The 25000-nt window shown below is 43.9% G+C and overlaps 3 protein-coding genes across 9 annotated transcripts in view; 2 read left to right on the top strand and 1 right to left on the bottom strand.

Moving 5' to 3' along the window:
- Window positions 1-4765, top strand: part of LOC122133097 — an 8625-nt gene extending 3860 nt beyond the window's left edge. Inside the window, exons 4-9 of the mRNA XM_042708506.1 lie at window positions 108-154; window positions 530-613; window positions 1511-1608; window positions 2612-2668; window positions 3798-3930; window positions 4263-4765. Coding sequence (XP_042564440.1) covers window positions 108-154; window positions 530-613; window positions 1511-1608; window positions 2612-2668; window positions 3798-3930; window positions 4263-4765 — 922 coding nt within the window. The remainder of the gene's footprint in view (window positions 1-107; window positions 155-529; window positions 614-1510; window positions 1609-2611; window positions 2669-3797; window positions 3931-4262) is intronic.
- A 1200-nt stretch (window positions 4766-5965) lies between these two features.
- samsn1b (SAM domain, SH3 domain and nuclear localisation signals 1b) lies at window positions 5966-14670 on the top strand. 2 transcript variants are annotated; one of them, XM_031572397.1, is made up of 8 exons: window positions 5966-7126; window positions 7548-7625; window positions 8592-8729; window positions 9382-9514; window positions 9991-10142; window positions 10339-10548; window positions 11279-11429; window positions 14426-14670. In XM_031572397.1, exons 1-8 carry the CDS (start codon window positions 7073-7075, stop codon window positions 14590-14592), a joined length of 1083 nt encoding a protein of 360 aa, XP_031428257.1. In that variant the 5' UTR covers window positions 5966-7072; the 3' UTR covers window positions 14593-14670. The 2 variants fall into 2 exon arrangements, with proteins under 2 accessions (XP_031428257.1, XP_042564485.1); XM_042708551.1 differs by having other exon boundaries at window positions 5966-7625.
- Window positions 14671-15799: 1129 nt separating this feature from the next.
- gdpd5a (glycerophosphodiester phosphodiesterase domain containing 5a) overlaps window positions 15800-25000 on the bottom strand; it is a 29772-nt gene continuing 20571 nt past the window's right edge. For 2 of the 6 annotated variants that reach the window (XM_042708547.1, XM_031572394.2), the window contains exons 10-17: window positions 24908-25000; window positions 24230-24451; window positions 22784-22941; window positions 20839-20986; window positions 20412-20494; window positions 19599-19613; window positions 19215-19327; window positions 15800-18034 (exon numbers count right to left, since the gene is read on the bottom strand). The exon at window positions 24908-25000 is cut by the window's right edge and continues 58 nt beyond it. In XM_042708547.1, coding sequence (XP_042564481.1) covers window positions 17943-18034; window positions 19215-19327; window positions 19599-19613; window positions 20412-20494; window positions 20839-20986; window positions 22784-22941; window positions 24230-24451; window positions 24908-25000 — 924 coding nt within the window. In that variant the 3' untranslated portion in view covers window positions 15800-17942. Of the gene's footprint in view, window positions 18685-19214; window positions 19328-19598; window positions 19614-20411; window positions 20495-20838; window positions 20987-22783; window positions 22942-24229; window positions 24452-24907 lie in introns of all 6 variants that reach the window. The other 4 variants (XM_042708549.1, XM_042708550.1, XM_042708548.1 and 1 more) reach the window with 4 other exon arrangements.

Below are 25000 nucleotides of genomic sequence, written 5' to 3'. Positions count from 1 at the left end.
TTCTCTTTATTATCAGCATGATTTGGTTCTCTATCGTACTGTTTTCAATAGAATACCACACACAGTTTTGTCTCAATCTCCAGTAACTCTCTGGGGGGTTATTACAGGTCACACATAGTTGAGGGGAGGTTATCTACAGCCAACGAGGCTCTAGGTGAGTATGACTTCCATCGCTCCCCTCTGTTATCCTCTGTTTTCCCTATTCGTTCATCAGATCAAGCATATTTTTCCACCATGTATCTTACTGAGCCCAGACTGTCACAAATGTGTGTGTGTGTGTGTGTGTGTCTCTCTCTCTCTCTCTCTCTCTCTTTGAGTGTGTGTGTGTGTGTGTGTGTGTGTGTGTGTGTGTGTGTTTCTCTCTCTCTCTCTCTCTTTGAGTGTGTGTGTGTGTGTGTTTTACAAACCTACTTGGCAAAGCACTTTGCTTTTGGAGCTCAGTTTCATTTCTTTTGGTCGTCCCAGTGCTCTGCCTCTACTATAAAAAGCTTAATGTCTCTGCCCACACCCCTCTCTCCTCTCTGTGCAGATATTCCAGATTGTAGTAACGTGTACTGGCAGGCTTCCAGACAGAAAGAGGTCTGGGTTCAAACCAAGAATGGTCAGAATAAAGGTAAGGAATCAATGTTGTGTGTGTGTGTCTCTCTCTGTGTGTGGGGGTGTGTGTGTCTGTGTGTGTGTGTGTGTGGGGGGGGGGATTGTGTGTGTGTGTGTGTGTGTGTGTGGGGGGGGGGGTTGTGTGTGTCTGTGTGTGTGTGTGTGTCTGTGTGTCTGTGTGTGTGTGTCTGTGTGTGTGTGTGTGTGTGTCTGTGTGTGTGTGTGTGTGTGTGTGTGTGTGTGTCTGTGTGTGTGTGTCTGTGTGGGTGTGTGTGTCTGTGTGTGTGGGGGGGTGTGTGTGTCTGTGTGTGTGTGTGTGTGTGGGGGGGGGGGGGGTTGTGTGTCTGTGTGTGTGTCTGTGTGTGTGTGTCTGTGTGTGTGTGTGTGTCTGTGCTTGTGTTTATATATATATGTTCTCTCTGTAGAATCTGGGAGTTCCATGTGTCTGGCAGGATTAGGTGGGTGTGATGTCACAATGCCTCTCTAATGCCTGTGTGATGTGTTTAAAGTGGAGGATTTGCCAACAGCTGGTTAATGAGAGGGGAGGGTGGGGGTAGCGTGAACTCTGACAGAAGGGGTCAAAGAGGCCACACGACAGTGGCCAGTTTGATGCTGCAGATGTTATAGCTCGTGCCAGGTCCTTTTGGTCAAGCAGAGAGACACACAAACACACACACACACACACACAAAGGATGAAATGCACAGAAGCTCTTTCTCACACATGCACACACACACATGCACACACACACATGCGTATGCATGCATGCATCCACACATGCAACCATGCAGGCCACATTCTATCAACCGATTGCATGGCCATTGTTTTCTCACCCCGGCTATGGCAGAATTCGAACTAGTGATGTCATGGATAAGTCAGACTTTGAATTGTTTTCTGTGACTGCCACTTTTGCAGTGATGGACAAGGACCTCCTTCAAGCAAGACTATTACCTGAGGAAGACAAAGTCCGACAGCTCACCTTAGAGAGGAGAGAGAGAGGTCAAACTATCCCGGTAAGACAAGACCCATTGTAAACACAAAACACATCAGAATACAGTGTGTGTGTGTGCGTGTGTGTGTGTGTGTGTGTGTGTGTGTGTGTTCCAATGTTCAAAACACACTTAATTCATCAGTAAAAATGTAACATTAACATCCGCACCAACAAACATGAAACCGTAATAAAGCACGGTAATACGTGTAAATGGGCGCAGTGGGTTCGACTCCTGCAGATGTTCTCTACATCGCTTTGGATAAAGGCGTCTAAATACCAGTCCTTTACCTTTAAATGTGTTAGTAATGCTAACAGCTGCTGTTAATAAGTGCTAGTTAATGCAACCATCCTGTGATGTGTTGTGTAGGTAGTGCAATGTTATGCAACAATCAAGGGAGGCATTTGATAAGATTTAGCAGAAACCTGGGGGCCTGGATACTAGAGGTGTGTTGGGGCACAGCCCACAGTTTGAGGAGAGCCGAGGACACGAGCGGGCGCCATGTCACATATCAGATGAATGAGAGCAAGCGGGGAAAACTGTGTTGTCCTTGCGTGACATAATCATCTTGTGATTGGAGCGTTCATCTTGCTAATGCAGTCCATTAATCTAGGACTCATTGAATTGTGTGAGCTGTCGCTCAATGTCACCTTCACACACACACAGACACACAGACACACACACACACAGGCATGAATAAATACAAACTCATCATTTTTCTAATCGCTGAGTGCAGAGAGCAGATAGATAGAATATTTGACTAATACTGCAGGATTACTGGGGAGTCAGAAAAAAAACTCCCTCAACTGTATCCACATTCATCTTACTTGTCTGTGAAATCATACAACATCCTTTAAGGTATTTAAAGTCCTGCTTAATGTGGATAACTTCTCTCAATCTGTTGGTATGAATCCTAGCGAACCCCTTATATGACCCTGCCTGACATCTATGTAGCATCCCCAGGAGAAATCCCCTCAGAAATGAAGGGTGTCTGTTTTATATTGAGTGTGTGCTCCACCTCCTACAGATGGTGAACTTCGAGGCCTGGAACCCGAACCGGGAACCCTCAGAGAGTCGGGACGTGGTGAGTGAGTTTATCTGTTAATTGTTTCAGTCATTCCCAGTCAGGAGCCGCAGACGGGGCGGTGTGTGTGTGGCTGTCGGGGGACGTCTGCATGGCTCAGAGAGCACAGCCCCGCTCACAGGGAGCTGCAGTGGGGCGTGTTAAACAATGCAACGAGGCATTAGTCAAAAGCACGGGGCAATCACTTAGCAGGAATGATCGTCATTCGTAACGAGGCACAGATGGTGGTGGTGGTGTGTGTGTTAGATTGTGTGTGTGGTGTGTGTATGTTATGTTATGTGTGTGTGTGTGTGTGTGCTTGCTTGTGAGCCCTGCTTAATCCTTGTTTCACACGGCTGCATGTCAGAGTGTTGCGGAGATGTTGGCACCGGGGTCACACTCCTGCCTCGTCTGAGTGCACGCCTTTGTACGCACGCCTCACATCAAACCGCTGGACAGCAGAATAATCACTACTACTCACCATTTACTCACCAGTAATCACACTTGTCACCCACGGGTACCATGACTACATCCTTTATCTAAACTCACCTTGCTTTCTGTCTTTTTTAGCTAGGATGGTCGATTCTTATGTTGCAAAATCACAGATGTCGTAATCTTAATGTCAGTATTGTATTAATCATGGTGGCCCTAATTGTCCTAATTTAGGTGTAGGAATAGACTGAGGATAACAGGAAGGTGAGAGAGTGGCCCTATGACCACTTCCACAAATAATGTAACTTCTCGTCTTGTATTATTAAATGGGAATGAGTCCATTCTTTATTTAGACTGGACTTTTTCATATTTAAACTATAACATCACTGATTTATAATTCTTATTTGAAATACCATCAGAGGGTAGTGCAGGGAATTTTCATCGCTAGAAGCAGGTCAGCTTTAGAGATACTCTTGGGCTTATGGACTAGATGTGCAAAGGCTGTGAGGTGACCAAGAGGTCAGAAAAGGCCGTGAACTCACAGCGTGTGAGTTCTAAAGAGCAAGTAATTCCACTTCCGGGTATATCCCAAACACACACACACACACACACATACACATACCCAGTGCCAAACACAGTGCCTTTGCCTTAATCTCTCACATTGCCCGCGTGCCACTCCAAAGCGGTGTCAGTAATGATCCTAATTGCCTCTGGTCAGGCCTCGGAGGCAGAGGGGGAGGCGTCGGAGTCGCGGGGAACACTGAAGAAGATCCAGAAACTGGTGCGGGTGAAGAGAGTGAGCCAGAACAGCACGGAGGAGGGGAAGGCTCTCCCGGACACAAGCGACAAAGGTCTGATGTCCTGTGTGTAGAAGCAAACGTTCGTTCAGACAAACAAAAACAAAAAATAATTATAAATACAGCTAGCTAATTAAAGAACCAGCTAAGATACTATCAAATAAATAAAACATATACAGTAGTTAACACCCATCCCTACATTTAAAAAAAAAAAAAATGTCTATGTTATATCTTTTATTTAGGAATTATATACATATTATATGAATCATATTATACACATATAAAACTGTATGCAATCCCATATACATCACACAACAGATGCTGCAGAAAGACAGTCCCAGGATAGGCCTGTGTTATATAAATGATCTATACATCCATCCATCTAGGTCCCACAACAGATGTTGTGCTTAAGGAGGACAGTCCCGTCATCACTTGCATTGGCCTTGGCAAGAAGCCTGAGCGGAAACCAGGGAAGGAACTCACACATCCGCATCAGCATCAAAAGCATCCGCATCAGCAGCAGCAGCAGCAGCATCCGCATCAGCAGCAGCAGCAGAGTAGAGAACGCTGCAGTGTTGCCATGGACACCCTGGAGTTGCCCTGGACTCCCAGGCTTCCCCAGCAGCACCAGTGGATAAGCCCTGAGATCAGCCCTCTGCCCTGGGACAGCACCTACCACACCTGCCAGAGGCCGCGGCCCGACCCGCACCTGTACAGCTTCGACTTCACGCTGCCGCGCGGCACCACCCGGGAGAGGTACGAGAGCCTCGTCCAGGAACTGGGCCGCGGGCGGGGGGGCGGGAGCGGATGCGAGCAGGTGACCCCCCAGCGTGTCGTCCACTCCCTCGCCCACCTGGAGATGACCGACACCATGGTGAGTCTGAGTTAGGGTCTGGCTCAGAGGCCGGGGGGGGGGGGGGGGGGGGGGGTTCTAGGCTGCAGGTGGTTCAACTGGTAGATCAAGGTGCCCACATGGACTTGAATCCCAGGGACAGCACACATAGGATTGAACTGGAAGTGGCTCTGGATAAAAGTGGCTCTGCTAAATGAGCACATGTTACAGGTCAATACAACCAATGTCAAACAGCCATTTAATCAGCATCAGCATTTTTTTTAACAAGCCACCTTCAAACCAATCTTAATCATTTACCTTGTGTAGAACCCAAAGGTTTCAAGTCGGTTATGGGTCAGGGGCGATTGAGCTGTGTTCGGTGTTATACTGTTGATATCTTCACAGCCTGAAACAGTCTTAAGATTTGTATTGGCTGAATTATTGTGACACCTCTGCTGGTCATTGTGGCTCCATGTTGTTTTTGTTGTGTAATGGTTATGGACATTTCTTATGGTTATTGACACATATGTAATTGAAACAGTTCCTGCTGGTGATCCTTTTTGTAAAGGGTTTTTGGCCATTAAGTGTCATGTCTGAAGTCTACCTAGAGAGACTTTAAAAACATCCGTGATGTGATGTTGGACCATCCTCAGCCTTTGTTTCTGCAGTGGTAATAATAATCATAATAAAAATGATAATAGTAATAAAAAGAAGAAGAAGAACCTTATATCACTTAAGATCACTAATAAAATATAGAATAAGCACCAAAGCACCCAGTAAAACCCAGTAAAACAACCGTAAGACATGCAGTACGCAACAGAGCACCGCTTAGCAGTGAGTTAAAATCAGTGTGGCAGTATGATATAAGATTCCAATGATGCGGTTAAAGTGAGTGAGCTAGTTACTAAGATGGGTTATAAAGAGCAGCTTGAATTCTGTGATGGAGTCCAGTGTGTGAGTGTGAGGGGGACGTGAGTTCCAAAATTTGGGTGCAGCATAGGAGAAGGCCCTGGCACCCATTGTGCTGAGTTTGATGGGTGCAGCAGAATCAGAATCAGAATCAGGTTTTATTGGCCAAGTAAGTTTGCACAAACAAGGAATTTGACTTGGTAAAGTGACTCTCAGTGTGCTTACACAAAATATACAACACAATACAATACAATGCAATACAAACAAACAAACAGTGCAACAGTGCAATGGGCTAAGGATTTTAAAAAAGTATGTACAAGGCGGAATGGCTATATACAGTAGCTGTGAAATGTTGCACAACAGTAGTGCAAAGAAGAAGTGGAGAGTGCGAGAAGTGCAGGGATAAATATATAGCATATATAGCATAGGAGAAGGCCCTGGCAGTGATGGCTGGCAGTGCCAGTAGACCTGCTGATGAAGACCACAGAGAGGGAGAGGGAGTGTAAGTCTAAATGTGTTAGTGTAAACGTTATCTCTTTATCTAAATGAGATAAATGTTAATAATAAGATTTTAAAGTTTATCCGTTGGGCCACAGGGAGCCAGTGTAATTGAATCAGCAGGGGTGTGACATGTTCGGTGGACTTTCAACATGTTATAATCCGTGCTACAAAGTCAGCGCAGTGGTCAGTGTGTGACGTGACCTAAGCAGTGGCATAAGACGTCCGCGGAGTTTTGTGTTCAAGCAGGGCGTTGTCTGGAGATATTTTGCAAATGCAAAAAGGCAATCTGGGAGACACTGTTTGTATGACTGGAGAAAGAAAGGGGACTGTCCAGCATGACACCAAGGCTCTTAATCTGAGTGGGGCAGGGTATGGCGCCCGTCTATGGAGAGGGTGAAAGTGTTCATCTTCACAAGGGCTGATTTATATGTCTGGTCAAGGAAGGTAGTTTATTCTTTCATAATGCCAGTCTTGCTCATGTGCCAGTCTTTAACCTTCCTTTAAGGAAATGGTGATGCAAATCTAAATGATGTAATAACAAACGGAAACTAGAACATTGCAGTGTCACACTGAAAAACTCTCTTGTAAAGAAAATGAATGAGGACGCATAAGAGGAACCATCTCTTGGTTATTGGTACCTTTTTGCGTCTCTTTTAGCTTTTTCAATCATATATAATACAAATATGCATCTCTAAATATATGATTTAGTCATATTATTGATGAAAACTATTCTCTTTTGTGCAAGTTTAGCTTCCTGGCGTTGCATGTAGGCCCCCAATAAAAAGGTCACAACTTTGTGTCTTTGATGAAAGATTAAGAGCTTGCTATGACACTCACATCCTGCCCCGAGCAGCGGAAGTGTGTCGCTCCTCCGCCTCAAGTTTTGACACCTCCTCGGACACAGGCAGAAACGAGAAACAAGTTTCATGAAATAAACTAAACGAAACGAAAAACATGCTACATAGAAATGCGTCAAATGCCTCTGACAAACCAAGGAATAAACCAAAGGTAAGGGGACATTTGTGTGAAATGATTAATTCAGTTTTTATATTTATTGACGCTAGAAAAAGACAAATAGAGGAAAAAGGTCAAAGTAAACCAGAGTAGCGGTTGGTCAAGAGACAGATATTTAAATTATTGCATTACAAATAGGTTGACCTCTCGCTAAATGATCAGCATGATTTAAATTATTATTAATATGATCAAAATATGTTCTCTGAGAAGTGGCATGAATGTTGGATTTGCAAATTTTACTATTGAAAAAACCTGGCTGGGACTACCTGCAACCTCAGCAAACTGTATAGTACTGTGCGATCCAGTCTATGCATATTTTAACACAGGGGTTTTACCTCGTATAAGTTACCTGAAACAACTTGCCATTTCTGTGAAGTGCAAATGTGCTTGTCTTTGTCTGTTTTTGTTTGCACAGAGATCGTCCAGCTTTGGTAAATTTGAGACGTTCAGACATGCTCGACAAGCCAAACCTGAGGAGAACGGAGCTGCTGTGGTACGACTGGCAAATGTTTTCTCTTTTTAAACACTAAGGCTCATGACCAGTATAAGTATAATTATATTAATATACATTTCACCTTAATCCTTACAGCAATCTTTTGTATGTGTTAAGGTATTCCTTAAATGTACTTTCCCTTAATTTGATGGCATATGATCGCTAGCGCTTTTATTGTAAAATTAAGTGGTTTATATTACATACGCACACGTAGCAGCAGGCTCAGTGTGGATCTTACTTTGTCTTTATCAATGAATTACCGGGGTACTACTAATCACAACTTAAGAAATACTGTGATTATAACAGTGTATGAAATGATTTATGGATCTAATTTCAACATATTTCAGTTAAAAAATAGCAGCTGGCTCAAAAGTACACAATATGTATGGATGTTTAATTAACATTAAATTACTGCGTGATTGTTGAAGCTAATTTATTGCACTGCACTATTAACATGCAATTCGCGGCATGGTGCGCTGTAAACAGGCTACCATTAACTTTACTCACAATTGACCTATGGCTAAGCCCCGCCCCCCTTAGTTACTGTTTCTAATACTACTCTATGGAGTTGTAAACTCAAGATGTCCGAGTGCAGTTGTTACTAAACTGCCATTGGCTCATCTACGTTCGAGGGGCGGGGCTTAGCCATAGGTCAATTGAGACTAGACTAGATTATCACAAACCTGAGGGGCTATCGGCCAGATAGTAGAAGTGCAAATGTTTTTTGTTCTCGCGCTTGAGGCCACAGGCCATTCGCTCCGTTTTGCGCGAATATAGCCCTAGCTTGCACTGGCCTGATAGTGGAATCACGGCTTCTGTGTGTGTGTGTGTGTGTGTGTGTGTGTGTGTGTGTGTGTGTGTGTGTGTGTGTGTGTGTGTGTGTGTGTGTTTGTGTGTGTGTGTGTGTGTGTGTGTGTGTGTGTGTGTGTGTGCGTGCGTGTGTACGTGTGTACGCCTGTACTGCAGTCCTCAGCAGAGGCACCAGAGACCCCTGAAGCAGACCAGATGAGACAGGGGACCATCAGCAGGAAGATGAAAGCCATCTCTATGACCATGCGCAAACGAATGGGGAGAAAGTACATCAAAGCCCTGTCGGAGGAAGGGGTGAGTTGGAGTCCTTCACCATAGCAAGATTACTGTTCTCTGTCAGCGTTTGTTTCTGAGTGTGTCACTGATGACAGAGACAGAGGGGGATTCACAGAGTGCACTCCAGGGAAAGAATGTAGATCAGTGGCTTAGACTAGTAGAGCACACATACTACATCACTATTAGGATTCCGCTTAAAACCACCATGAAGTTATTCAGGGACCTTTTTTCACCCGAAAAAACACACTGCTTCAGTGCAAGGCCTTTTCTTATAAACAGCCATAGAGGAGCATGTGAAGATGGATTACACACACCTCTCATGTCTCAGTTATAAATGGTAAGGAAGCTCGTGTGGGGATTAAAGTCTTTGCTCGAGGGGGGGGGGGGGGGGGGTTGAGGGTGCAGGGGGAGGACCACGCCCTTGTGTAAACCGGGAGACTGAGCCGCTTTGGCACATGTAGAATTAAGCGTGTGATGGCAAAGGCGCCAGGCTCTTATTTGATTTCACTTTCTAAAGCACTCACACCCAACGTCAGAGCATCTGATTGTTCTCTCTCTGATGTAGCGTCTCTGGCTCACAGCTGACTTGTAAAGCATCATATATGTCCATAGATCTGTACTGTTACTCACTTTGAATAAAAGCATAAAGGAACTTGTAAATGTCATCCAGGGAGAGGACACAGAGGGAGACCATGAGACAGAAGGAGACGCAGACGCAAGCAACACTTTGGCCAGAGCTTGCAGGAGGTCCAGCAACTCACTGGAGAGTCTCTACAGCCTCAACAGTGGACAGAGTTCATCCAGTAGGACTCTACCTCTCAGTTCTCTGTTCGGTTCCGCCACAAATAGATTAAAGCGTCTCAATCATAGCATTCTAATCCTATCCGTTATAGCATTCTGACTCTAATTCTAGAATTCTAATGTGATATATTTGACATAACCCACAGCTACACAAACAATTGAATTCTAGATCTAAGAACAAGCTTATTACTAAAAGGGTTAGCACTAGCAACATGCCGGGTTCTGGTTAGCACCCAGTAGTGAAAGAACATACATGGGTAAAGTCAAAAATAAAGTAGACATGGTTTTTGGTCTAAATAAATAAATACATGTTGTAAATATGTTGTGATCACCTGGTCTCTAAAGCATTAGTGCGTTGATAAGCATTGATATGTTTACCATTGCATAGCACACATCTTTAAACTCTCTCCCAGAGGGTTTCTGTGCTGAGGTGTGCTGTGTTTTAACTGTGTTTTTACTGTGTGTTACTGCTTGGCAGGCGGCATCACCAGCGGCTCTGAAGGCTCCAGCAACAGAGACAGCCTCAGGCTGGAGGAAGAGGTGCCCTTCACAGGGCAGTTCTGTGGCAGAGCCCGAGTGCACACAGACTTTGTCCCCAGTCCGTACGACACAGAGTCCCTCAGACTCAAGGTAACCAGACCGCTACAGAGTCAGGGCATTTATCTTCTGCTGTTTTCTTTGTGACGTGTTTCTCTACATCAGTCGTATCTGATTTTCAAGAACATTCGTGGCATTCTATCGCATGTTCATTTATTTCTTCAGGATTCATTTTATCACGGTTTCATAACAGCCACATTTTCCATTTCTTAAACGTCCTTGTTTGCAGGTGGGGGATGTGATTAATATCGTCAGTAAACCGCCCATGGGGATATGGACAGGCATGCTAAACCACAGAGTGGGCAACTTTAAGTTCATATATGTGGACGTGCTGGTGGAGAAGGCCCCGGAGCCCCGGCGGAGAGTGAACCCCCAGGGGAGATGCAAGAGGCCGCGGCCCAACACCTTACTGGAGCTTCTGGCTTGCCTCAACCTGGAGGTGAGTCCAGAAGAGGTCCTGTGCTCAACCAACAGTGAAGCTGCATCCGACGTGCATCTGGCCCAGAGCTGGCAGATTCATGTTAGACCAGATAGACCCATGTTTGACCAGGGCCAAATCACATAGAACCATGTTAGACCAGGGCCAAATCACATAGACCCATGTTTGACCAGGGCCAAATCACATAGACCCATCTTAGACCAGGTCCAAATCACATAGAACCATCTTAGACCAGGTCCAAATCACATAGAACCATCTTAGACCAGGTCCAAATCATATAGACCCATGTTAGACTAGGGCCAACTCAAGATTAGATCTGATTATATCTGTTCCAGGGTTTGTTGTTATCTGTCAATCTTTGTTGTGCTTGAAACGTCAAAACTGTTGCAGACTGACTCTTTTCATCTTAATTAAGAGGTGAGCTGAGGTCAGTCTGTGCAACCACTCCAAGCAGCATCAGTGTTGTGTGTTTTTAGCTGATTTGGTTTTTCAGATGTCAGATGTTGTCAGACAGGATGTGCTACACTGGTAGACCTGTCAGATAGATTCTGTTAGAGTCTGTGTGGAAACACTGACGTTTGGAAGAAAAAAAAATAGTCAGGTCAGTTCAGTTTGTCTTGTTTGGTTTGTGAAGGAACGTTCCTCGTCTCTGATCAGTAGTCAGATAGAGATAGAGGTTCTGTGTTGAAACGCTGCTGTTTTCTCAGGTCAGTCTGGTTTGTATCTACAGGAACACGCCTCGTCTCTGATGCTCAACGGATACCAGACAGTGGAGGACCTGAAAGAACTGAAGGAGAAGCACCTCATTGAGCTGAACATAACCGACCCTGAGCACAGACACAGGCTACTCGCCGCCTCCGAGTGCATCCACGACACAGACCGTGAGTGCGGTAGTCATAAGTGACAGTAGATGAATTCACATCACATGCAAGTCAAGTTTATGTATATAACCATTTTTTTTTTTACATTTTAAAATGTTTAACATTTTCTCTATGACAAGAAATGCACTATGTGAAAGCTCCTACAAAGAGATGGTCCAAGTCAGGTTTCTGTACCTTTTTTTTTTTTTTTACAATTTCTCTGACAGGAAAGTCACTATGTAAAAGCAGAGTTCTTACATATCATCTTACTGGTCCAGGTGAAGTCTATGTACTCTAGCATTTATTAACAGTTTCTCTGTTCAAGAGCAGAATTATGCACAAGCAGAGAAATTCCCACATACACAAGTTTGGCCACCTGTGGTCAGCATTTGTGTTACTGTGAACAGCTAAGGAAAACCTGATTTCAGCGTTACAGCATGAAATTAAAGATTTCACATTTCTTCAATATTTTAAGCAAGATGTCTCCCCCCCCCCTGACTTTTGAAAAGTGCTCAAAATAAAAGTTTGCACACAAGCCCAATCACTCAATCACGGTGTCTGAGATTATATCTCTACATCACGGGAAACTACAGCAAAGACTCCGTTTTAACAGATCTATAGCTTTCTCCGCCGATCCATAATCGTTTTGTCCTCCATCTAAATAGAAGTATTTGAACATTGTTTCCAAAATGTATCAGGCTTGTTTGGATGTTACTTTGCAAACATTTGACACTTACTTTTGTGGTGAGAACGCGGTAAAAGTTTTCTAATTTGTGTAGGTGTCGCTGCACAGTAGAAAGGTACAGCAACACACCAGAGTCTGCTAAATCCTCCTGAAGGTCTTTTGCAGTCAAACAGGGATTTTCATTTGTCTTTCTAGTAGGGCTGGGCAAGTTAACGCGTTATTATCGCGTTAACGCATCAATTATTTAACGGCGACAATAATTTTATCGCGCATTAACGCAGGTTTTATTATTTATTTTATTATTGTAAAAGTCTGTTGCTCACAGGCTTTTATTTTGTAAAAGTCTGCTGCTGACTGCTGCGGAACCGGAAAAGAAAAGAATGGGCGGATAAACAAACATGGAGAAGGACATAGACATATATACATAGACGCCCCATTGACTGCTTCAGAACGTTGCTGCGACGTGCCAACTCGCCGCCATCTTGGGGAGGTGCAGACTGGACTGTAAACAACCGCAAGTGAACGGTGGAGCTGCGGTGTTTCTGGATAAAAAGCACTATAGCGTTTACATTTCTCAACCGATTTCATTGAGTCGTTTGTATATTCAAGGGTTTATGATCTACGTGCAGTACCAAACAAAGTTTTGTCTCCATGTTACTTAGAATCTCGATAGTTAGGCTAAAATCGCCATAGACATATATACATACATGTGATAATCGCTGCTAGACGCTCACTTTTCTGCTGCTCCCACAGCTCATTCACTGAAATAACTAAATATCTAAAATAACTAATAATCTAAAATATCACCTAAATGCAAAACACACAGTTGATACCAGCAAATCATTCAACGAAACAGACAGTGGAGTGAGGCTTTGGCAGACTACGTACAGCAGTGAACTTTTTGGTGCTTCACCACACTCTAACATTAATGCCATGTGCAGTGGCAATAAGCTTTAGTTTTGTGTTTGTTTTGATAACATTGTTTAAGTTGAGATTTACACAAAGTATTTATTTTATTTAACTGCTACTATATAAAAATGCTGATGTTAAGTGTTTGCACAACAAATGTTATGGCACTTTAGTTCATATGGCAATGCATTTAAAATAACAGTGTCAAGTTCTAGGAATTGACAAACTGCACTGAAAGTGTTTTCTGGTTTCTCACTCTAACAGGGACATTTGGTACTGAACATAGACTGGTTATGCTGCTCCCTGATGAAAGTAAAATGTTTCTGCTGTTAATATTTTATTTAACTGCTACTGTATTAAAATGCTGATGTTAAAAGTGTTTGCACAACAAATGTTATGGCACTTTCGTTCATATGGCAGAACATTTAAAATAAAAGTGCGCTATACACTACTTTTGAATTCATTATTGGATTTTGCGTATACAAATGCGATTAATCGTGATTAATCAGGGAAATCATGCGATTAATCGCGATTAAAACTTTTAATCGTTGCCCAGCCCTACTTTCTAGCAATCCTGCAGGTAGTTCTCTCTGAAGGTTTTCTTTGTCTTCCACACCTCAACTTGACCTCCAGCGTTCCTGTTAACTGCCATCTCTTAATTACATTACGAACTGAGGAAATGGCTACCTGAAAACAGTTTGCTATTATCTTATAGCTTCTCCTCACTTCGGTAACTTCTTATAGCCTCCTGCTGCTTTGTGGCTGCTAAGCAGAGCGCTAGGCAGCTGCTGAGAGGAGCCCGGGGCTGCTGACTGTTTGAGGAACCAGGGCATTTATAAAGCTTTGAAATCTGCATCACCTGGCCTTTCTTAAGAATAATTGTGAACAAGCCATAGCCCTAACACGCTCATTAATTAAGGTCTGAGACGTTGGTAGAAGCTGTCCGAGAGCTCAAATCTCTTGGGGTGTCCAAACCTTTGCATGGTGCCACACCGTTCTTGCTTAAAAGGTTTCATCTTTAACGTTATGCCCCTTGGAGATCAGTTCATCCAGATGTTGACCAGGGGGGCACAAACCTTTGCATTCTACTGCATCATTTCACTTGTCCAAGTCAGGTTTTTGTACCTTACCATTTTTTTTTAAATGTTTTACATTGTCTCTGTGACAAAAAAGCAGTATATACAACCAGAATGTGGTGCATGGGATAGAGTACGTCAAGTAAACATGCATCAGAAAGCCATGGCGTGCTCATGAAACTCAGACAGGAAGTGGACTTGAGGTTAGTGCGGTTGGCACGCAGGCGTATCTGTTATCTGTGCTGATGTTTCTGTGAAAACACTCGCTAACACGCTGACTGTGGAAAAAAAATGTCAAAACTAAAGCTTTGTGTTGTTGTTGTTGTTTGTTGTTTGTACCCCAAAAGATGGCGAGGCGAACGAGGAGTCCACGTCTCCATCAGAGGCCCTGAAGGCTGAGCTGAAGGACTGCCCGCGCGACTCTGGGTGCTACATCCCCTCAGACGTCTCAGACAACAGCAAAGACGACACGGACAACCTGTTAGCACTCAGCTCCTCACCAGCGGAGGCCTGATGATGCCCCCTCCCCCCACACACACACACACAAACATACACACACATACACACACACACACACACACACACACAAACATACACACACATACACACACACACACACACACACACACATACACACACACACACACACACACACACACACTCTCACACACACACACACACACACAAGACTCTCCAGAGTTGGCTGGTCTACTCTCTTCACGTACTCATGTGCTGTGGTGTCATCGGGAGGTCACTGCTTCAGCTCAGACATATTGGCAGGCTGTTCTTTTGTAGCATTTGATTGTTGTACCGTGTGCGCTTGTGTCTTCTGCACCGCTGACCATCACATGCATGGGAATCCCATCATGCCACGAGTTTAGCAGCGTTTCGGAGTGAGTTCAAATGATTGGTTTGTTGTGTCTGTGTTGAGGAATTTGTTATTTCTTCTTTAGAAACTTCAGTGTGGTGTTAAATGTATTTAAAGAAATACAGCCCAGAGATCACCACCCATGGGCCGAATCTGAGCCGTAACTGGGCCGTAGCCGGGTGCCACCGGGCAGAATCTAATCAATGTGGGGAAAAATCAGTTGTGTAAATATTTGTCTTTATTGTCTGGCCCAATGCATGGCTGAGACGAACCTGTTATATTTCATGTATAAAATAAACAGTTTAAAGGTTTGTTTGTGATTCTGTGTGGCACGTACTCCGTGCTGTGCAGGGAGAGATGCCTAGTGGAACCTAATTTGTGGGTGAGACCCGACCATCTCGATCTGAGCGCATCATCCGTTTAGATGTGTTGTATATGATAGGACGCACGGTAGACGTAAATTAACTTCTTTTTCTGAATCAAGGGGCTTTCCATCCCTTGGCAGTGTCAGAATTTAAACAATTCATTTTTTTAAATCAAGAAACATTTTTAGCATTCTTTGTATTACATTTTAGAAAGAAAATGAAGAACTTAAAATAAACAAATCCATTCATCACATACTTTCAATGAATTTACTGATTTTACCACAACATAGATAAACACACTACCTAGAACAACAGAATAGACTGCAGAGGTACCCGTTGCTTCCAAATCTTAATTGTCAGGGACATTTTGGCAACACTCATGGGCTTTTAGGTAATATTAGCCCTCATTGGTGACCCCACTTAGACTGAACTATGAACACAAACATTTGAACACACACAGGCTACTAAAGAACTAGACGCAGGGATTGTTATTTTTTACACAACTTTATTAAATAAATCAACACAATGTGCAGTTTTACTGTCCTATAGAGATGCTGAGTGGAAATGTGCAGAGCCGTTACACTAAAGTATTGTATGATTTCCAAGTAATTTAGGGTAAGGTCATCCTCCGCCCTCCAGTGGAGGTGACATCACACATTCAACCACTTCGTAGCCACCAACATCCTGAACTGTTGCAGTGAAGCTCAGAGTCCCTTCTTCCATCTAATGCACAGACCAGCAAATAAAATCAGCAAATCAACATTTGTTGTTTATGATTGATTGTAAACAACAGCTGCAATAAGATGCAATAGAGTCTGTCACATTTTCCTGATAAAAAAACAAAACAAATACAAAAAGTTTATTTCGTCATGGTCAGACTGAAGGAGAATGGTGCTACAAAACTGCGTATTCTTGTATCCTTCTTGTATAGTTGGCAAAAAAGTAGCTCAAGTCTGATGCCTGATACTAGGTTAAAGGAATGTGAATGCAGTAACTCATTAAATTGCCAGGAGCCACGATAAAACGATTTAACAACTGGTAGGTGAAATCTCATTGTCCAGTTATCTTTAGTAAATAAATAAATTCAGTATGCCATATGCAAATATGATAACAAACTGACACTCTACTTCCGATATATTTTATAAAGGCATTTACAAAATCCTTAAAAGTAGTCCTCTGCAGTTTTTGCCTCCAAAAGTTGAGCATTTAGGGAATCAGCCTTTCCAGAAGGACTAGAAGGACTATACACCCCTACACATATCTAAGATAAATCCTGAACACATGCAGATCGGAGCTCAGTGTTGTCTGGTCTTTCATCTTCTGTCCTCACTGTGCAGGCTGGCCTTCTTGTTCTTGAGAGACAGGAAATGCCCTCAAAGCTGTGTGAAATGTCATGAAGCTATTATAGAAATGCTGATACACACACACACACAGACACACACACACACACACGCACACACACACACACGCACACACACACACACACACACACACGCACACACACACGCACACACCATGTATGGTCCTAGTGTTCATTCAACGAAGCACTTGAATGTTGAAACAGTGTTTCTACCTGATGCACATTTGACAAAAAAGATGAAAGGACAGCGGCCTACATGCATCACAAAGACAAATACACTTTAGCCAAGTGAACATCGTTCTCCTATAAAGCAACATTCTAGATGTATTCTTAACAATAACTGTAGCTTATTTAACAAAAAGTAGGATAGCACAATGAGGTAAAAAAAAGTATGCATGTGTATGTGTGTGTGTGCGTGTGTGTTTGTGCATGTGTGTGAATCCGTATACCAACACTCCAACAAGATAATATAGTGTAAATGTACAATGGTAACAATCACAGTCATTGAGTTTCACATTGCAGACAGATATGTCCGTCTGTCAGAGATGTCCAAAGTTGATCTGCTTTTTTTCCTGGAAACTACAACATACTTCAGCGACATGTAACAAATAAAGAGTATTCATTTAAGACACTTTTTCTGTTCACTTTTTGCAATACTTTACAACGCATTGTTTAGACAGTTGCTGCCAATAAGTATGATCCTTTTCTAAGGTTTTGGTTATCTACTTTTCTACTTTTCCATACAGCAATTACAATAAAGGCAGCAACGTGAAAGTCCATTATACAAACGTCAATAAAAATACAAGCTTCACAACCCCCGTGAAATTGAGGAATAAAATCCTAAAAGTATGACATGGGGATTTTCGGAATAAACTACCTTCTAGGTTATACACATTGACTGGACCAACAAGACCCATAGCAATTCAACACAACATTCAACTTCAACTTCAGTGAATAAAGATCAACCATGGTCAAACCAAGTGTAGTGCAGAGAAAAGATAGGTGCAGACAGCTCTTACACACATTTCCCCAATAGAAAACATACCAACCATCAGTGCCATAAATACAAAACAAGTTCATAAAACAAGGTAAATAACAAGGTAAATAAAAAAAAAGAGTCCATGTATTTTGTTTTCCTTCTGTGATATTTTCTAGTTCAGTTAGCAGTTCGCACACTACTGTTAGGACCTGTCCCAGTGGATCAGTGGGGAATGCTACTGCCCGGGCCTGTCCCAGTGGATCAGTGGGGAATGCTGGCGTGCGTGCAGCGGTCAGTGGGGAATGCCACCGTGCGTGTAACGAACGTATCCGTTCTCAGCGAACATCGACAACTCATCCGTGCTCCCCACACCACTGTTTATTTCTATCAAAGAAGAAGAGCAGAGACATTTTCACTGTTACAGTTTGTCATTGTCCACACTGCCCTCGACAAACACAACTAATGAGTGTGCTGGCGGCCCTTTCACTGTGTGATAGAACACTCTCGCCTCAGAGTCAATAAGAAGCTCATGAGGTAAGCAAGGATGTAGAAAAAAAGAACCTTCACACATTAATATACATTTCAAACTACTCAGTAGCCTACATGGAAAGGAAGCACCAACCATCGAGAGGAACTATTGAGCATCTGAAAGAATGACAGAACATCTAAAGGAACTACTGACCCTAGAACATCTAAAGGAACCGCTGTGAATTTACAGGAACCACTGAGCATCAGAAAGGATCATAGAACATCTAAAGCAGTGTTTCCCAAACTGGGGTACGCAAAGGGATGTAAGGGGTACGCGGGGGGAAAAAATGTGATTTGCATTTTCAAAGTGAAACAGCCCATTACATTTTCAAACTGACCTATAAATAGACATGACATCTTAAACAGTCTGAATATCCCAGTCACAATGCCAAAAACATACTCATGTATATTGTAGTGTTCAGCGAAATAATTACACTGCGGTTAGCTCTCGTCAGAATCCCACTCGCTGATGCCCTGTGTAGAGAAGGGAGAGCTCATTCCGTTTGCTGCACGAAAATGGATAAATGGTTAAAAAGAGTTAATCCCCGGTCCATAGACACCAACAGCTACTACTAGTAGAAGGCCTACAACCCAGGTTGCTCTTCCAAGTCTACCTCGGATCAGGATGTCAGCAGCAGTACAGTTGTTGCTAGCCAAGCTACTAGCTTTTGTGTGTGCAAATCAACTCGGTGTGACAGACATTGTCAAACGCGACATAACAACGCACCTCAGTGAAAAGAAAATACAGGCACAGACTGTGTGGAAAATGATTTAAAACTTTCTAAAATTCAGCCAGACATTGCAGAGTTATGTGCATCCTCTCAAGCACACTCTTCTCATTAACCTGTGGTGAAAAATATATATATGGGGGGGGGGGGGGGGGGGGGGTACGTAGCTAGAGATTAGGGGTACAGGACTGTACAAAGTTTGGGAAACACTGATCTAAAGGAACCACTGTGAATGTAAAGGAAACACTAAGCATCTAAAGTAACTATTGGACATCTAAAGGAGCCTCAGAGCAGGGTCTGGGCCTCACCTGAGAAGATGAGCTTCTCCTTCATGATGTTGACGTCGCGGCTGGGCCTGCGCACCACGGCGCTCAGCATGATCTGCTCGGGGTTGTAGCTCCGCATCCCACTCATTTTCCATCTAGAGTGAGAGCACAAACATCACCGTCAGTCCCAGCACCTCAGAACCACCACCGCTGCTGCTGCTGCTGCTGCTGCTGCTGGGTGAGATTTACCACACAACTTCTTCCTCCAAACAATGTTACGTATATGTTCAGAATGTTTGCAATACTAATAAAACAATCATTTAAAATGCACTCAGAAAACAGAACTAGTAACATAATGACACTGAGTCACACACTAGTCACCAGAGCCAGAGAAAGGTCATGTCCCCGACTGCAGAGGCAAATTACCTGATCATGTGAAAGCTGAGCGATGGCAGAACGTGGTGGAGAAAAAGAGGCATGCAGAAGAGGCAGAAAGCAGAGGCAGCAAACAAAAGAGAGAAAGAAGAGGGAGAAGAGAGAGGGAGAGAGAAGGAGAGGGAGTGAGAGAAAGAGAGGGAGAGAAAGAAAGGGAGAGGGAGAAGAGAGTGAAGAGAGAGGGAAGGCAGGGAGAGAGAGAGAAGAGAGGGAGAGGAGAAAGAAAGGAGAGAGAGAAAGAGAAAAGAGAGAGAGAAAGAGACGGTGCAAGAAAGAGAGGGAATAGAGGGGGGGAGAGAGAGCAAGAGAGGAAAGAGAGGGAGAGAGAGGGGAAAAAAGAGGGAGATCAGACTGTTCAGTTGAGGTTAGTTGAGTTCAGTTGAGCAGAAGCAAATGTGTTAAAGCATGGCGCACACAACTAGAGCACAATAAGAGAAAAGGTCAGTGAGAGTGGGGTCAAAGGTCAGTGAGAGTGGGGTCAAAGGTCAGTGAGAGTGGGGTCAAAGGTCAGTGAGTGAGTCAGACCCTCAGTGGGAGTTGGGTCAAAGGTCAGTGAGTGAGTCAGACCCTCAGTGAGAGTGGGGTCAAGAGAAAGAGACAGAAAGAAAGAAAGAAAGAAAGAAAGAAAAAAGAAAGAAAGAAAGAAAAAAGAAAGAGCTCACCAGGTGTAATGCTGTAATGCCATCAATCTAATATATGGAGTTGTTTATAATAGCCGCTAGATAAAGCAGATCAAGCATAGCTAGCATCTACGGTGCACACTTCTCTAAAATGCCAAATGCATGGGCCATGGAGATGTCTTACTTTTGATGTACAAATATTGCAACAACAGCAGCAAAGGAGACTAAAACACAGGCTATCCAGATCAGGTAGTATGCATCTGGGCTCTGCAAAAAAAACAAGAGGAAGAGATGTTAGGCGTCACCACACCACTAGGTGTCACTGTAGCATTAAAGTGACACTACTCACATTACAGCACACCAAGGGATACCCTCATCTTACAGTGAATAAGAAGAAAACTGAGGTAAGAGAGGACCAAGGAAGAGCAACATGCATGCCTGTGACCTGTATAAATGTTTCATGCTGTTTTCCAATCTAAAAGGCTTTGTCAGGCATTCACAATATTACATTAACCTTTACTGGGCACATCGTGCACCAAATGCATCGTCCCTACTGGTACAATATTTGCTGTGAATCATACAGAGATCAACTCCATGAGGTGGAGCCCTACCAGGAGCCATATAGGGTAAGGCACATCTTTGAGAATGTTGGGGGCTTCCGAGGAGACTGATGTCACGCCACTGCACCATAACACAGAGAAGAGCCAGGGGTCGTTCACCGTCTGCACATTCACACTCATGTTACTCCCCAAGTACTGCCTGTCAATCACAAACACACACACACACATACTAAAAGTTCAGTTTAAATCAGTTCAATTTTAAAATTGTATTTATTTATATATTGCATTAACAATTCACATTGTCTCACGGTGCTTTAGAGCCCAGTGCCTGCACCCCCTGGGAGGCCAATACCTGAACCTCCTAGAGCCCAACGCCTGAATCTCCTAGAGCAGTGTTTCCCAAACTGGGGTACGCGTACCCCCAGGGGTACGCAAAGGGACGTAAGGGGTACGCGGGGAAAACAATTTGATTTGCTTTTTCAAAGTGAAACAGCCCATTACATTTTCAAACTGACCTATAAATAGACACGACATCTAAAATAGTCTGAATATCCCAGTCGCAATGCCAAAAATACAAACATGAAAAAAATTGGAGTGCGGGGGGGTGGGGGGTGGGCACATAGCAAGAGATTCAATGTCTGAAGGGGTACGGGACTGTAAAAAGTTTGGGAAACCCTGTCCTAGAGCAAGAAGTAGGCGATGGAAGACCTCACCCTGCATATAACCACCATTGACTATGCCCCATCTAAAACACTACTAACTACCCTACGCCCATCTAAAACACTACTAACTACGCCCCATCTAAAGCACTACTAACTATGCCCCATCTAAAACACTACTAACTATGCCCCGTCTAAAACACTACTAACTACCCTATGCCCCATCTAAAACACTACTAACTACCCTATGCCCCATCTAAAGCACTACTAACTACGCCTCATCTAAAACACTACTAACTACTAACTATGCCCCATCTAAAACACTACTAACTACTAACTATGCCCCATCTAAAACACTACTAACTACTAACTATGCCCCATCTAAAACACTACTAACTACTAACTATGCCCCATCTAAAACACTACTAACTACTAACTATGCCCCATCTAAAACACTACTAACTACCCTACGCCCCATCTAAAACACTACTAACTACTAACTATGCCCCATCTAAAACACTACTAACTACTAACTATGCCCCATCTAAAACACTACTAACTACTAACTATGCCCCATCTAAAACACTACTAACTACTAACTATGCCCCATCTAAAACACTACTAACTACTAACTATGCCCCATCTAAAACACTACTAACTACTAACTATGCCCCATCTAAAACACTACTAACTACTAACTATGCCCCATCTAAAACACTACTAACTACGCCCCATCTAAAACACTACTAACTATGCCCCATCTAAAACACTACTAACTATGCCCCATCTAAAACACTACTAACTACTAACTATGCCCCATCTAAAACACTACTAACTATGCCCCATCTAAAACACTACTAACTACGCCCCATCTAAAACACTACTAACTATGCCCCATCTAAAACACTACTAACTACGCCCCATCTAAAACACTACTAACTATGCCCCATCTAAAACACTACTAACTACGCCCCATCTAAAACTCTACTAACTACGCCCCATCTAAAACACTACTAACTACTAACTATGCCCCATCTAAAACACTACTAACTACGCCCCATCTAAAACACTACTGACAACGCCCCATCTAAAACACTACTAACTACTAACTATGCCCCATCTAAAACACTACTAACTACCCTATGCCCCATCTAAAGCACTACTAACTACGCCCCATCTAAAGCACTACTAACTACGCCCCATCTAAAACACTACTAACTATGCCCCATCTAAAACACTACTAACTACCCTACGCCCCATCTAAAGCACTACTAACTACGCCCCGTCTAAAACACTACTAACTACGTCATGTGTAGGACTGTGGAGGATGTCTGGACCTGATGTCTGGCAGGAGAGCCTGGCTGTAGTGGAGTGTGACAGCAGTGATGCCTTTCTGTCGGAGCTCCTTCAGGGTCAGCTTCCTCTGGGACGTCTGCCGGAGCCGAGGGGCCTCACGCCGGACCTTCTCTCTGTCGGCGTCAGGGGTCCACATCACCTGCAGGCGGACAACGTCACCGGCATGAAAACACAGATTCAGAAGACACACACACACACACACACACAAACACACACACACAAAACACACACACATATGTACCTCACTGTTAGCCATCACCTGCAGGCACCAAACCAGGGCCAGGAGACACACACACACAGAGACACATCATCAGCAACACAGCTCTAGAACACACACACACACACACACACACACACACACACAGACAGACACACCTACAGGAAAACATTATACATTATCATCATCACCAATACAGAGCCAGGAAGCACACGCATATCACACATATGATAGGCCTAGGAAGTACACACACCCACACGCACCTGCACACGCACATGCACACGCACACACACACGCACACGCACACCCACACGCACACGCACAAGCACACGCACACGCACACGCACATGCACACGCACACGCACACGCACACACCATGTCCATGACCAAAAATCCAGACTGAACACACACATACACAATCAGAATACAGATCCCCCCCCCCCACACACACACACTGATACTCATACCATCAGCAACACTGTTCCAGTGCCACACACATATATATCATGTCTATGACCCAAAAAAAAAAAAAAACACAGACCAAACACACACACACACACAAACCTTTAATGTGAGCAACATAGCTTCAGAAAACACAGCTTGCCACACAGGGGTGTGGCTTCCTGTAACTGTCTGCCTGTTCTCTCTGGGGCATTGATCCCCCACACGAGAGGAAACAGACACACACACACACACACACACACACACACACACACACACACACACACACACACACACACACACACACACACACACACACACACACACACACACTCTATTTGTGTCCCAAAACAATAACACACTTCAGCTGACATGGGAGCCCTGTAGGACGTTCTGGGCTTCAGCAGGTTACATGTATAAGGTCTTTATATCTAACGTGTGTAACACAACAGGGTGGCTGATATATGGTGATAGCAGTATGAAGGATACATGACAATGAGATTCTCAGGGAGCATATCAAATACATAACGATGAGATCCAACCCTTGCCTGCACTGGTAATACCTTTTCATAAAATGACTCAATCCAATTAAATTCCTTATATATTAACTTATAACACCGGACATTGACTCAAGATGCTTTACAGAACCCAAGAGCTGAACCTGGTCTGCCAAAGCACCATCACAATAATTATATAGAAGTATACTGTAAATAAACAAGCCAATGTGTGTAAATATACTGTAAGCATGAAACACGGCCGCAGGTCTGACCTTGTCCAGCGGGATGCCGGACCTCTGCACCACCCGGAGGGTGTCGATGATCCAGAGGTTGTAGCGGGGGTGTCCAGGGGGGGGCCGGCGGAGGCTGAACAGCACCGAGCAGTTGGCCTTGACAGCCAGCCGGAGCAGATCGGCCAAGCTGCACACCGTCTGGTTCCCCGCACGCCGCCGCTCCCGCGGGGACATGGACGACACCGTCCAGAACGGGTCCTCCTGCAGAACCAGACGCAGCGTGAGAACTGGCACCAACACACAGTCCAGTTGTCCTCTCACCCACAGACCCACTCCAGTAGTCCTCAGGCCCAATGGACTCACGTGATAAATGAATGAATGAATGAATGAATGAAGAGTTTTAATATTACAGCCTCTCATATGTGTACATAAAGTGGCATTTAGGCTGAATATAGGCCCATGTTCCAATTTGTTAGGTGACTCCCAAAAAAATGGAAAATACTATTGATATGCAAAAAACACCAATTACAAACACAACATACATTACAAAAACAAGTACTGTGGGACGAATAACCAGCTTCATTTGAAGTGTATCTGACAGAAACAAGGAATAGAGGGAGTTTCTTCAGAGGAAAGAGCTCGTACCTTGAGGAACCAAAGTCCTGCTTTAAGAGAGTATAACTGGGAAATCTGCCACCCCTGAGAAAGAGCGTGTACCTTGAGGAACCACAGTCCTGCGTTGAGGGAGCGTAACTGTGTCCAGGTGAAGAGGGAGGCGTCGTCAGACTGTCTCTGGGGGAAGAGTCTCTG

This window comes from Clupea harengus, chromosome 8 (assembly GCF_900700415.2).
Source record: "Clupea harengus chromosome 8, Ch_v2.0.2, whole genome shotgun sequence".
NCBI classification, from domain to species: Eukaryota; Metazoa; Chordata; class Actinopteri; order Clupeiformes; family Clupeidae; genus Clupea; species Clupea harengus.
Note: the sequence above shows the minus strand (reverse complement) of the source record. Positions and strands in the feature narration are given on the sequence as shown.